Below are 15,246 nucleotides of genomic sequence, written 5' to 3'. Positions count from 1 at the left end.
AGACTCAAGATATCAGTCCAATTTCAGCGAGGCTCTGGACACCATCCTTGGCTTCTAAGGTAACTAAATTATTACATAGTAAAGTGCGATAAATTCTCCTGAGGCTCGAAAGAACGCTCCATTCAATATTTTTAGTTTGTTAAATGTTTGTTTCACTCGCGTAAGGAACGTCGCTCGACCCTGCAACGATCCCCCATCCTTTGATCTTGTTCAAGACACTGTTCATCTACCGATTAAAGTAGATTTTTTTACAATTAACGCTCATGAGACGTATAATCTCACTTTGAGAACTGTTTACTTTCACTGTCAGAAGTTGAAAAAACATTTTCTGGTATATCCCGGAAGCTAGTAAAGATGGAACAGCTGCTCATGAGGTTAAAGAAAAAACAGCTTTTTAAGGAAGAATACAGTATTAAGAAAGTGGATGCGCTAATCTTTGGATACCTTGACGCTTCTACGTCAGGTTCGCAGAGAATTTCGAGTATCGCCGTTGAAGATATAGTAAAGTTGAACTAGGTCATCTGACGCCTGAGGTAGACAAACGGCGAGGGTTTTAAAGAACGAAGTCGAGGGCGAGTCGGCTCTTTGCTCTTCCTGACCTCCGAAGTGTCTCCACTTCTCGTATTGACCCCATCGACGTGCTGGCCCCTCTGGCAAATTTCTGCCATCGGCTACTTCTCTATACTATGTATCACTGGCGTAGGTAGCCTTTTCTAAAGACCTTTGTATTTGCAGATGTATTTGACGGCAATGTTGATAGGTCGTTGATGTTATTTCGTAACCATTTATTCTACTAGAATTTTACTGAAATGTACCTTTTTTTCTTTTTCGTATATTAAGGATCGCAACTTTTAGCTCTATACCCTTTTGAATTTAATAAAACTCGTATACTTTTTTTTCAGTCTTTCACCGTTCGAAGCGAAACTGAGAATTATTATCTCCAAGAAAAATGAGAGAATTTATTTAATTTCTAAAATATCAGTTATATATCGTCTTCGCGAAAATACTGGTCGTACACCTCTTACATGTCTTTCCTATAAAATAATTACTGAGCTCGTTGAGTATTGCATATTTTTCAGTGTGTTTGCATATTCAGAGATTGGTAGGCAAGCCATACCTATGTGGATAAGGGATGTGAGGTTGGTATGGTATTTCGTGGATGTAGAGAATTGTCGTTGCCTCCTACTACGTAGTAAGGACTGTTAATGTCACTTGTCCGTGGTTTTGTCCACGACTGTGTCTGATGCAATGGCGATCCAGAGACCTCAGTTTCACCTAAACGATCTCAGAGATAAAGGGAGCCGCAGTGTGGAATATCAAATTCGACGTGTATCGTGGCAAAAAATTAAGAATATCGGTGTATCAGATGTTGATTAAGCAGAAAGAATAATCAGAATATTCTGTAATATGAATGGAGATGAAACCGAATCTTGTAACAATATTTTGTGTACGATAATTTTGTATTGTACAATAAACATTACTCAAATCTATTCGTCAGCTTTGTATCTTCTACTTTATATAAGAATATGACTTACTTGCCTCGCTTATAAACGCAAATTCTTTTGCATTCTATGCATGAGAATAAATCGCGTAATTCTTTTGAGAAAAACGCTAGTCAGCGAAGTATCGAAACTAAAATATTTCTTTAGAAACGGAACGTTCATAGTTCAAAACGGTTTAAAAAGTGAGAAAGTTTAATCATGCAGAATAACTGCAGTACCAGAAGCTTTCAAGTCCTATTCTTAGCATATATACTTGCGTGTATTATTCTTGACAAAAGACGCATTTCTCCATTCGCGAAGGAACATAATAGTAAAAATAAAGATCAATTTGAGGAGATCTCATCTTACCTTAAAATCGATGTAGCCATTTTTGTCCATATCGAATGTACGGAAAACATGGTCGCAGAATTCTTGCGCATTGCCAGATGGGAAGAACATTTTGTACATTTCGACAAATTTTGCTGGCGCTAATCTACCAGTTGGACAATCTTGCTATAACGTAAAGAAAAACAAGTGTTTGTGTGTCTGACTGTACCTTTATTTAGGAAAATTATGCTTATGCAATTTTATTTCAAAACCAAAACTATCATATTGATTGCAAGGATATAATTTTTTCTCATTTTACTTAGAAAGTCAAATAACCAATTTTAAGAAATTTTCTTAAAAAAATACAGAAATTTATTTATATACGCAATTCGTTCCGTAATGTATACATAAATTGTTTGCGTGTAATATAGTTAGAAGTTAACGTCGAGATGAGCAATTAAGTAACACTTTACGCGTTACTTGTTACGCAAGCAAATGTCATAGCAATGTAGTTATTTTAAAATCCTCTTAGTGTAAAAAACATTTTAATCGTCCTTTTTAATGATTCTACTATTATATATATATATATATATGACGAATACACGTGTGAGCTGTACATGTATAATTGTAGAATAATCTTTGTATCTATCTTCTGTCAAGTATTTCTGGTTCCTTAGTACGAGAGATATTTTGCGACTTGGTAATTTATAAATCAAAATCAATTTTCTTGTAGATCTGCATATAAATAGGTAAAATATTCGCTAAGAAAAACCAACGTAATTAGTAAGGGTTATTCAACCAAATAGATTTCTGTCAAATCTAATGGTACAATCAAATTCGTCGCTTAAAAATACAGAATTCGTTTGCACTAAATGGTGTTTCTCACTCTTTGTAAAGAGATTATATACTAACAGTGAAATGGTTTGAGTTAGACGATGTTTTACAGTTATATCGACGTTGATGGTTTTGCTAAAAACGGAAATAGAGTGTGAAAAACCGATTTTCTCTGGTGGTTACGCGTACGCGTACGCATTTACAGGACGAGAGAAAAAGAGAGAAAGAGAAGAGAATGAGAGGGAATGCAACAAAGCTCTGAGGCCAAAGTCTTTTACACTTTTCGAACGAAATTGCCCGTTACTGATAGAATAGTAGGAGATCGAACATGTAAACTACTAAAACTCGTTTATTTAATTTTCGATTGGAAAACTCAAGTACTGCAATTGAGGAGCAAGAAAGTTTGCGCGAGATAGGTAGGTATACGTATATGGAATGAGTTGAAACATGTCCAACGGTAACGGACAATTTGCTTAGTTTAATTTGTTCGTACGACGTGCATGGGTTTTGCTTGAACTGTTTAAACTATCCGAGAAACTTCGAGCAATTAACTTTTTCGAGGAATTGAACATTTTGATCGGGATTGTTAGAATTTGTTTAAAGTCCAATTAAGGCTAGGACTATGCACTTTTCGAAGAAGCCAATGAAAACTTATTCAGTCCAAACTAATGCGGATTATTTATCTTTATCTGATTGAATAAACTCGAGCAAATACTCAAGGGGCTGTCTCGATGGACAAGAAGAGAATCTTTCAAGAATCGAATTTATACCCGATAAACCGTTTAAGAGAGCGAACTTTGAAGATATTTCATATTCTTTCTATAGGTCTCATTTAGCGATCAATAATGGCCGCAATAGCATAAATGATCAAAGATTCATTGATTTACGTTTCTATTAATATTTTCTTCTTCGTTTTTTACTTTTAACAATAGATACTTTCATAGCTCGTAAATAGTTTGAGCGCATAACAGATTATACTTGATAGAATGTTGATAAACGTAACAATTTAAAGTATAGTTTAGACAGGGACACGATATTGTTATCGTTAATACATAATGATAAACGTAGAAAGAATAAATCTATAACGTTAATATGAAATAAATGTACACTTACTTTGAATCCTCTGTACCATTCTTTTATAGCTGCTTCATCGTATTTTGTATGTGATTTAAGGAAATCCATATCCTCTTTGCTCAACTTATCTTTGCTGCCGAAACAACCCATTTTGAAATCTACAACAAAGAATAACGCGTGCTACTATTATTACCAATTATTAATTTTCTTCTGTATTATTACTAATAATAGAATTTTTATCGTTGTCGAACCTGTGTCGTAAAAGCTTTTGGAAAATACTCGAGGGAGAAAGAAGGAACATAAAAACGAAGAGAGATAGAAAACGTGTCCTAGAGAGTAAATAGGGAGCAATGTAAATGAATAAGTAAACGAGAGAGAAAGAGAGGAAGTTGCCATGAGTGTATTTATATAGAAAGAACGTCATTGAAAGCATAAGCACGCGCAAAGCCGCAGAGGAACAGAAACGTAAAATAATGTCGTAATGAGTAGCCAATACACGATCCGAATAAAAAGTTTTAAGAAAGAGGCAGTCTTCAAGGCAAGTTGATTCGTCGGCTGAAAGAGTTTCGTTTTCCACGTGCGAAGGGAGGAAGTCGGGGCAGCTCGTGACTTGCCTAAGAATTAGACTATCTTAAAATGGTATTAGAATCCGACAGACAGTTAACTGTGTATTTTCTGCTTGCGTCATAAACTGCGGCATCAGAGAATTACCTTCTTTTTGTATCTATTAGATAAGTGTGCGTTATTGTAAAATATACTTTATTTTTTACCAAAAAAAATATCGCAATATAGGTATTTTTATTTCAGATTTTTTTCCATTTTTGCAGATCGTTGTTTATTTTCACATATTCAAAATCGTCATAAATGCATAAATATCCGCAGTTTGTTCATAAATAAGAGCCTTGAACGCGTAAATTATGGTCACGTTTGCGATTTACTGATCTTCTAGTTAGCAATGGCCGTGCAAATATTAGCCATGCACAACTCATGATCTACTAGAATACGTCACACAACGCAGCAGTTAAAAATATTAGTTGGTAAAATGGTCGATAAACAACCAGTTTCGTTCTTGCGAAAGAGTTGGGGAATGAGAAAGAAAAAAAAAGATCGGAAAGATTTGTTACAAATACTTGTTATTCATTAGATATAGAAGAAGATCTATCATAAATACGTATGTCTACTGTATAACGATTACGCTACTCTAGCAGGATTTAATGGCACGCTAACACGTCGCGTATCAGAGGTCCTTCGTGCAACGACGGACCAACGATGAGGTCTCGTGTAACGCGAAGTAAATGTAGGACATAATTAACACAACGCACACATCAGGAGACCTCGCTGTAAAGACGACACCGATCTATGTCAATTGAATTGCACCCGTTTCCTCGACTACTTACTGGATTAAGCTCTTGCCTAAGAGATTAATTACGTGTCTTACATATAGCTACGTCTGATATAATTTATAAAAATGAAACAAATATTGAACAAACATCATATAACCAAATTTAGTGTAAAATTTCGTTACGCCATAACAGAAATCGTAGATCGAATAGTGTCGTGAACACGAATTTTTAGATGGTACAAGATATTTTTTAATGATCCTGAGTCTATTCAACCTGTTGGGCGGTAAAGACGAGTTACTTCGACGCTATTAATCCAAATTTCTTAGATATGATGGACCATCTATTTTTTAATTCATAATTCATCTTATAGATATTTATCTACTTAAAAGACAATAAAAATGTATGCATTTAACAGAGAAGAAAGTATAAGAAAGCAATCAATCTTTGCAAACACAAATGCTTAAAAGCTTTTGTTTGAAAAAGCAACAAAGAAACATTGTTCAAGTCTGGCTTGATGCTTCGTATCGTTCGTCGATCATTCGTAGAAAAGGATCACAGCGGTAAACAATGAACGTGTCACCATTGAGAGCGTCGCGTATTGGCAATTACATTCACGTCTACGGCCGTATTACTGCGCTTATAATACCGGGAGTATCATTGGTATGTATTATAGCAGCACACAAGGACGCAGGGAAAGTGACACAGTTTGCGCCATAGTTGAACAGAAGAAAATCGACGAATCGGTGGAGAAGAGAGCCGTTAGGAAATCCCATTGTTTCCTATCGGTCTGGCTACCATCAACGTGACGAGTCGCTATTCTCGAGTGACATAATCTTTCGTTGGTTTCAGTCACAAAGACAGTCGTCTTAGTCTAAGTAAATGTAAAGAAATCAAGGATGTTTTTAAAGCTTAACAAGTTTTTAAAATTTGTGAATGTATCCACGCCGTTTCATGTATCTTTATAACATTGATTTTATAGAATGATGCGTATAAAATTTATGAATGGGAATGGCTGAGCAAACGCGATCGTAAATTATTTAGAAACAAGTGATAATCTGAGAAACAACGGACGTATTAAAATTTCAAAGAAAATTTTGTTGGCGAGGATATTTTCTACGAGTACTTTTCAAGTCGTAGAAGTTTTATGTCGCGAGTATGAGTCGATATTATGGGGCAAGGAGTTGACTGTTCCAAGTTTTAGGTTTTAGTTTCGCCACATATATTATCAATTTTCATTCTCGGGATAGAATCTCAGCTCGTGGCTCTTGGATTCTTTGAAAATTTAGTATCGTTAGTACTAATCGGTTAAGTACATTTCTCGGCAAATTTTATTTGTCCTCTTTGAGTCTCGCTGTCTTCCAGCTGTTCTTGTCTTTCGTTCTCTATTTTCTACCCAAGAGAATCGTGAAGTGGATTAAAGCGTCAAATGGACGTTGCAACTCTGTAAACCAAAGAAACAAGCTTAAACGTGTCAAAGGAAATCAAGTATTCCACGATTCACTGTCTCTTCGTTCCATGGGAATACATGTACATATCTTGGTTGTCTAAATATTAGGGAATTTCCTGACGACAAATTGTAAAATTAGAACAGTAGATGGAAAGTAGAGGAACACAGTAAGATGCTCAAGCCAGTAGGTAGACCTTAATAAGACAAACTTTCATGGTCCCATTACTGTTAAATTATTAGAACTGTACATTGTTACTGAACACGTTTTATGTAATATTCTATTCAAATGACAATTTTGTGTACCTTACGTTGGGTCAGGTATTCGGATATAATTTCGTCTCGTCATTTACGTATCACGTAATGTTCTATTTAAATGATAATCTTACATAGGTTACTTCGTTTCACATTTAATGTTAATAATACTTTGTATCCATAAACGCTAATTGTAGAAATAAATGGTAGAACATGATTTTAACAATTCTTCACAATTGAGGAGTTTTCTGGGGAAAGAGATAACGAGACAATATAGCAAATATTTGTATGAAACTTCTGACACAGAATTTTTCATATCTTCTATGTTCGATAGACATATCGCAGATATTCTCAGACCAGGTGGTTGCAGATAATCGACAAAAGAATGCATAACAGCATAATCATAGACATGAAGGAAATTCCATAAGCATAAAAATTAATGGCAAAGTAACGAATGACGAAGATGTACCTATTGAATGAGTTAGATGCTTCAGACACCAATAATATAGAAATCGTACAAAGAAAGTAAAAGCCAAGAAAGAGAATTCATTGGAGCATTGAATCCTCGAAGGCAAACCAATATCTAGTAATATATGAAAGGAACAAAGATACAGATTCTCGTCTATCAGCACACGCGGCATACGGTTGCGTTTTTGACAAGAAACGAAAATTGAGAGGGAATCTGAAGCATGTTAAGGAGATATCAAGAGCAATAGAGGCAAGAGAACCAGCAGAATAAGAGGCAAAAAGAAAAGAAGAGAAAGAAAACTAACAAAATATGCCAAGGAATGTCACAATCAAACACTGAAATAAAACGCAAAAAGAAACCAGTCACGCACAAGAAATCGATTCGAATAATTTAGTAAGTCACATTCGGATTCTCATCAGAATGGAGAAATTTATAGTCGATAAATCGGACCTTCTATATCAATCCAGTTCATCGCTCATCCGATCAAACCAATTACCCAAGATTAATTTAGTGGGCAACATTCATTATAGGATCGTGTATCATACAACTTGATTTGTGAATACGATATACGCTGTTCATTAATAAGAATGAATAAAGTTTTATAATAAAAAATATCTTACAGCGCAAATAAATGTATAATATATTTTTTGTAAGATATATAGATATTTTGATATATCCCTTGTCTTGGATCAAGTTAGTTGATCAATAATATACTGTCGATTCCAAGTAGTGTATGGGTTTTGGTAGTTGTACTACTGGGAGCTTATTATATACTAGCTTGTAATGACTAGTAGTGGACAGTAATATCCCTATTGCGAGGGAGCTATCGAATATGACCATATTAATGAATCTCTGAGACTAGTCGTACAGGAACTACTGATAAGCAATGTTACAAGAAATTCCGTAATTTAATCGTTCGTTTCGATGTTATAAAACATTTTCGACTATGACCCTATAATAGCATAAGTTTGGCGATTAACTGTTTGGGCCACTCGTTTTACTAAATCGGTTAACAGAAGCAGCATATCTGTGCTTCCTAGAACGTACGTTATTTGATTTGTCGCAACCCTTATCTCTCGAAATGTAGGCAACAAATAGTTTATGCACCATTCCTCACTTTTGTAGAAGTAAGAAACAACATTTGAGCACTAAGCTTCGTGAAAAGTAGGTTGGGCGTGCCAGGCTCGTGGCATAGCTGCTATGTTCAGCAGATTTACACTGCCATCCCATAAATCACGGAAAACTTGCGAATTTTGAGCATAAGCTTCAATAAAGTAGGTTTATATAAAATCCTCAAAACGTACAAAAAGGATGTCATTTATAGATATTTTCGGATAGCGAACTTTGACGCTATTTTTCGAACAAGCGACGCTTATTTTCAATGGATCTATTTTTAAACTAACTTAATAGCTGGGTTACTTTCTTTGTAGGTGCCCTGTGGTTCATAAACGATAGTACAAGTTCCTAAACTTTTATCTGTGGGGCCATTTTAAAAGTATAATGTTCAGTGAACCACTTATTTTGTTAAGCGAATTGAGACAAAGAATCGGAAACTGCTGGCGGCAGATGAGAGAAAACAGTTAGGAATCTTCCAACGTGTGTGTGCTTTCACAAAGAAACACACTAAAGTGTGTGTTAAAATGGACCGAACTGAACATATGTTATAGTCAGACGCAAGTAACACTTTACTGATAAAAACTGTTGTAACTGCGAAACTAATGATATTTCGACCCACATTCATTAAGACCTTTTTGCTTGTTGAGGTGAGTAATACATGCTCCTGAAGTTTGACTTCAATTTCATCGATTGAAGACTAGAATTTTGTATAATATACACATGCATTATTTTATTCTTACAGGAGAACTTTCATAAATCTAGCTACATGAGTGATATTAGCATCAGCTTTCTGAAGGCCCAGGAAGGAACAATAGAGAGACACAAACCTAATTTTCTTAGGGTAGAAATCATTTATATTGAAATAACCTCTGCAATTAATACGATTATAACAGACATTTAGAGACGTTAAATTCAACGGTATCCATTTTGCGGTATTTAATTCTCCACAGTTAAATTATTGAATTGCAGGGTATCAGATTCATGTAAAATTCAGACAATTAGCAGCAAAGTCTTTGTTGTCACTTTGTAAATCTCCACTGCTAACTAGAACTGCTTCAAAGAGAAAATAGGATTACCAGAAAAAGTACAATAAATTCAAGCGCTACAGTTAATTTATACTTAGAACGCTACAGAAAATCAGGTTATCAGAGGAAATTACACATTATAATATTCACTAGGTGAAATCTTTATTTATTATTGTTAAATATTCTTAATCATTTTGACAAAAATATATGTAGATTTGAACGGAAAAACATCCGCAGTCTAGTGATAACACATTGCTTATTACCTCGTTGCAAATACACGGTAATTGCCTCAGCATCATTATTTAGCATCTGACAGGAAAGTTAGGGAACCCGGAAATTGAAAAAAGTACGAAACTTTGTGTGCAAGTAGAGTAGGTCAACCGCAACACAAATCTACTTTTTTTCAGGATCATAATGCGATTTTAGGGGATGAAATCATGCCTTGAAGAAAATGCAGAAATTTCAGAAAATTTTTTAAACAAAAATGTCTTTTACATATGATGTTCCACTAACTACAGTCGCGATTTATATTAAAATTATTTTTAGGGACATGTAAATAAAGTCGTCAAATTTTGTGATCTAAGGTCACGGTTGATTTATGGTTGCCGGTAATTGATTTTTCAATTTGTAGATTTTCGGAACCAAGCTGTTTGGAATAAAAATGACTTGTAGCAAAACAGTGAACGGTCGTAATGCGGAAAGTCATAAATACTGAAGGATCGACAGCCCCGGTTTTCACTCTTAAAGCTATTGCCCAACCCCCGAAAGATAGATTGAGCTGGAAAGGAAATGATGCGACAGCGATCTGCATTGGCCGGCGCACGCAGACGCGCAGCAACTGCAATCAATATACATGTAGATATCTGTAGCCTTAAATCCAGATACCATCAAATCTGTTAACACGTGGACGATATTTGATATCGAAAGAAAAAGAAAAAGTATAAAAATACGAAAAGACTGAGATACTGAGCGATGACGTCAAATAAAAGAGCAGTATCGTTCAAGTAGATGATGGATAACGATAACAACTTTACGATAACATCATTTGATACGAAATATTTTAATATTTTTAGAAGATCCCCAATACACAATCAAAATGATAAACTATGCGTATAAATAATGATCTTTTAGACAAATCCTTTATATATGTAAACTTCTGGTAAATTAGTATTATGGGAGTGTACAAAAATCACAAAATTATGTATTAATATCAGACCTAGAATAGTCATAGATAGTCAGTACACGTATCGTCGACATTGGGTCTTGTCACATGAATTTCCTCCGCTTACAACACAAGCAGTAGCTCCAGTGAAGCATTAGATATTATAAACAGACATATCATGGATATGTCCACCGTTGCACTAACATGGTCTATCGTGGGAAGTCACATCGGATAGCATTGAAGACATACTCGTTGGATTGGAGACATACTCTACTTTGGCTTCTGGTTTCCTAACTCAATGGATGAACAGATAACTTTCTTAACTCTCGACCTTTAACCCAGCGTAAACCCACTATGACTTTTGAGTGACATACCACAGCTGGATATTCACAGCTAAATACTTCACAGGAAGTGATGCTTCTATTTTCCGATACATTAAGCTATTTAAAACGAACTTCTAAAGTATCTTATTGAAGTTTCTAAAAATAAGAAAGATATCGAATTGAAGCATTCGTTACGTTTTCTTCTTTTGGTGATGTTTTTGAAGAACATTGTTTCTACGATTCTTAACCAAGTTTCACACCCAAAAAGTTACGTTTCAAATTAAATGTTATATTTTAGCGGGCATTTTGATAAAAATTTGTTGTGATCGATAAGTTCTAGTCTAAAAGACTTCTCTAGCTTAGAGAATAGAACATTTAGTAACTTATATCTGTGTTTTGCCATCTGTCTGTGTTCTCGTTATACAGGAAATTTTACAAATTATTTGTCCAAGATTTTGAAGTAATTAAACAGCTTTCTTTGTGCCAGTAAAGAGAGAAACAATGTAGAAATTGGCATACTCGACAAGTTGCACGTTATTTTACAGGAAAGCGTGTATCGCTATTCCCATTTCCTGGGTCCATTCACATGTAGATAACAAAGCTGAACGGTAATCGATAAGCTGCCGTATGGAAATAAAAAACTTCCCGCAGTTTAATAGAAATCTTCGCTTCGCGTTATGGTCAATCGAACTGCACTCAATTTAACGGTACAAATTTATGGATCAATATCTACAAAAACAGTTTAATGCCTTCCTTGGATCTCTATATTCAACTGCTTCTACTATAAAGTTTTGTATAAATAAAATTTTGTTTTTTCGTAGTTTCGAATTTAACAAATAATAGTACGACGTAACCAGCATTGGAAACTATACTCAAAATAGGAAATTTTTTTACTTTATTTATTTTATTTTATCTGGTTGCCAAATTTGTTTTCAATTTGATAGGATTGTTCTACTTTTAATTCTGTATAGAGGACAACAGCCATAGATGGATAGATTCGAATGCTTTTATACCGACACGTGAAATTACTTTACCACCAAACTCGATTGCATCCTTTTAACGTGCAAAAAGTATACTTGTTCATAGCAGAAGTTTTTTAAGCGAAGCTTTCGAGATATTCCAATTTCCTCCGAATCGGAAGCACCAATTTCTCGGTAGTGTAACTCTGCAATTTCATTCTTTAATTCATCCTTGTAAAAGAAACGAATGAACAACGGATTTTGTTGATGGCAAGTTGAGAAGTTTCTACAATAAGGGTACAACGCTTCAGAAAAGTTTTAAAAGGAAAGCAGCGGAGCAGGAGCCACGTTGCATCGTGTCTGCATACTTGGCTTTTGTTATTTTTCATTCTTCGGAATAAAAAATTTGCTATTTTTACGATGCTAAACGACCTGAAAAAGAAGAAATAAAACGAGATACAACTCGATTGTTTTTACTCAGGAAACTCCAAGCCGAATCGTTTTATCGTATCCTTCGATCGATCGACCGCAAAACCGACTTGTTTCAACCAATTAAGAGTCATCGGGAGTCGCTATAATTTACCGGTACAGTGCATGCACACGGCCGCTCTGCAGGTTCTTCTTCAACTACGTTAAAAATAAACTCGTTAGTTTGCTATCGGAACTCTGTGTTTCATCGATAGTGGTGACGAGATCGATACAGCCACGGAAAAATAGGGCGGACGTGTTTATCGAACGTGTATTCGAATTTGATTTGACATGTGGGAAACTGTAAAATATTCATCTGAAAAATGTTCCGATAAACTACGTATCAAATAAAAAACATCGCGACGCAGACAAGTTCACATTAGGTTGTATGATAAGTTTGTTTCAATTCCTTTAAGAGCGATAAGGATCGTTACTTTTATACCAGATCTACTTAGATAACAATTAATTAATTTGCTATCTCTTAATAATTGTCAATGGCATTCTTTTTTAATATTTCTGTGAACTTCGTGGAGTACCTACCTCTCCGAACCATATCAAAAAATGAATGCGATTCTATTATCAATTTAAATTTAAAAGCCTTCCTTGTGAAAAACGAACGACCTTATTATACAAGTTAATGCATCTCTCGTTATTTTATATAGGATTATGCGGTGCACTCAAAAAGTCCTCTGACTGTTGCCATATAGAGAAAAATTTATTGTTCACTGTTTAGAGTATATACTATATACACTATGCTATTATTTAATTTCGCGTCCTCAAAACGAGTTCTTTCCATGACTACATTTATACATAAGTTTGAAGGAGGAAAACGATGGTCGGTGGCAGTAATCGATTTACGAACCAAAAATGCAGAGACAACCATTGAGCTGTAAGACGTGGCATTATGTATGTAACAAAAGCCACTTGTCGTATTGGTGCATACAGCAGTACAAATTAAAGATTGTAAATGGTATTTCAGAAGAAGAATTTTCCAGATACGTTACACAAATGTACGAACGTTGCCAACAGTGTGTAGAAAGAAAAGGGGTCTATATTACGCGTTATATAATAATAGATCGAGGCATAAATAGCGAGATTCGTTAGTCATTGTTCTATTAAATTTTCGTGGTGAGAAACTGTGAAAGTGAGAAAAAAGAAAAGAGAAAGAGTGATGAGCGAATAAGGAAATGAAGTGAGTCACGAACAATTGCAAGAGGGAGAGCACCACCTCCTCTCATTACAATATAGCGTCTATGTGCATTAAAATTCTCGGTATAGAACACTAAAGTTTCCCTTTGTGAGGATATAATACGTATTTTAATGAAAGTATCGTGATACACCGCTTTAATTATCACTTGTTTATGTAAGAGCACTTGGCTTTGTACTGCTCTGTCAGATGATCCAGAAAGTTGCTGCGATTTCTTTCCGTGCGACTACGCTCTTATTTTCCAACTCGAAATAAGTATAAAATAGTACTTTTATGTTTTGAAAATTAACGAAAGTAGATTTCATAGTCTGACTAAAACTGTTTTCTTATAGACATTATCCATGTGTGGTTTCTAAAAATATTGAAAATTGGACACTGAAGATATATTTTCTGGACGAAAACTATTATGTGACGAGATGTCTTCTAAAATTAGAAATGTAATCTGCCGTTCGTAAGACGTAATAGCAACTTTCGACGCCTCGCTCTATTCGTTTTCGTTGGTCCAAGTGGGATTCAAAGTTGGTAACAAGACTAGTTCTCGCAAACTATAAGAATTTACTGAGCACTATTTTTTCCGAGAAAAGATCCTGGGGCTCGTTCTGGAAAATCCTCGAGCTTCGAAACGGTTGTTTCAAATCTTACAAAATCACCATGTAGACGTGTCCCGGATCCTTTTGTGGATACACACTCCCTGTAGATTGCTTATCCGCAAGCCTCCGACCCTTTCACGGTTTTGATGAGTATGTCAACACGTCCGCGATACCGCATTTTCTTTCTTGTGTACTTGTACAAATGCGAACGCAACCATTTTCGTCACTGGCTATGCTCTCTACTTTATATAATACAGTCTGAAACTCAGATTCCATGTGGAATTCTATCTAGTGCTAAAAAATACACGACTAGGTAATAATTTTCCCTAATTAACCCTAATTTGAAGGAACATTGGTAGGTTCTTGTAATACTTTTTTATGTACAATACAAATTTAAATATTTATACGAATATATAAAATGTTTTGAATCTTTCCAGTGTAGCGTATGAAAAACTCTAAGATATAGTAATGTAAATTTCATTGCCTCAATTAAGAATATTAATTGTGATAATTATAAAATTGTTTTACAAGTGTTAAAAGATATTGAATCTGTTGAATCATTACTTGATTGATATGATTTTTGAGAAAGTAGTAAACGGTGACAGTTTGATTATCAATTTGGTCATTTCCTTTGCAATCATATAATATTTACAAGAACATATTTGGTAGATATGTATCACCGTTTGCAATATTCATAGTATTGTTTATATTCTTCGTTCACTAGGGTCGTCAACTCAACGTTCATGAATTTTCTCGGAATCGGATGGTTCCTCCTCAAATGCTTCTCCTGGGACTTTCCCTTCCTCTCGTCCCTTTTTCGTTATATAACCCCCGTTTTACCCTCGAGTGTCTCGTAAAAAGTATAAAAATCCCACGAAGTCATATCTGCCAATATTACTTCGAGCTGTCAATTTTCACCAAGTTTTCAGTATACATATTGTTCCAATAAGTTTCCGACCAAAATGTAGCACTAGGCTAACTAAAGTTTTTGAAATGTGAAATGTTATGTTAGAGCAGACTAATCCCATTGCTCTCAATGCTTCAAATAATTTTCTATGAATTGTTAAAATAGTTCCTTGTAATGTTATACGTTTATTTAGATTTTTCATTTACGACTGAATACAGGTAGTATATACGGTATAGGAACTAGACATTTAACCAGCTGGTTA

The 15,246-nt window shown here is 34.9% G+C and overlaps 2 protein-coding genes across 7 annotated transcripts in view; both read right to left on the bottom strand.

Annotated features, from left to right (window-relative positions):
- Positions 1-15,246, bottom strand: part of LOC126916236 (neurocalcin homolog) — an 80,136-nt gene that overhangs the window by 19,499 nt on the left and 45,391 nt on the right. The window lies entirely within an intron of this gene.
- LOC126916237 (neuronal calcium sensor 2) overlaps positions 1-15,246 on the bottom strand; it is a 66,522-nt gene that overhangs the window by 6,055 nt on the left and 45,221 nt on the right. For all 6 annotated transcript variants that reach the window (XM_050721798.1, XM_050721797.1, XM_050721793.1 and 3 more), the window contains 2 exons: positions 3,756-3,874; positions 1,851-1,994 (listed from right to left, as the gene is read on the bottom strand). In XM_050721798.1, coding sequence (XP_050577755.1) covers positions 1,851-1,994; positions 3,756-3,866 — 255 coding nt within the window. In that variant the 5' untranslated portion in view covers positions 3,867-3,874. The remainder of the gene's footprint in view (positions 1-1,850; positions 1,995-3,755; positions 3,875-15,246) is intronic.

Source organism: Bombus affinis, chromosome 5 (genome assembly GCF_024516045.1).
Source record: "Bombus affinis isolate iyBomAffi1 chromosome 5, iyBomAffi1.2, whole genome shotgun sequence".
In the NCBI taxonomy this organism is placed as follows: domain Eukaryota; kingdom Metazoa; phylum Arthropoda; class Insecta; order Hymenoptera; family Apidae; genus Bombus; species Bombus affinis.
This window is presented reverse-complemented; position numbering and strand designations above follow the sequence as displayed.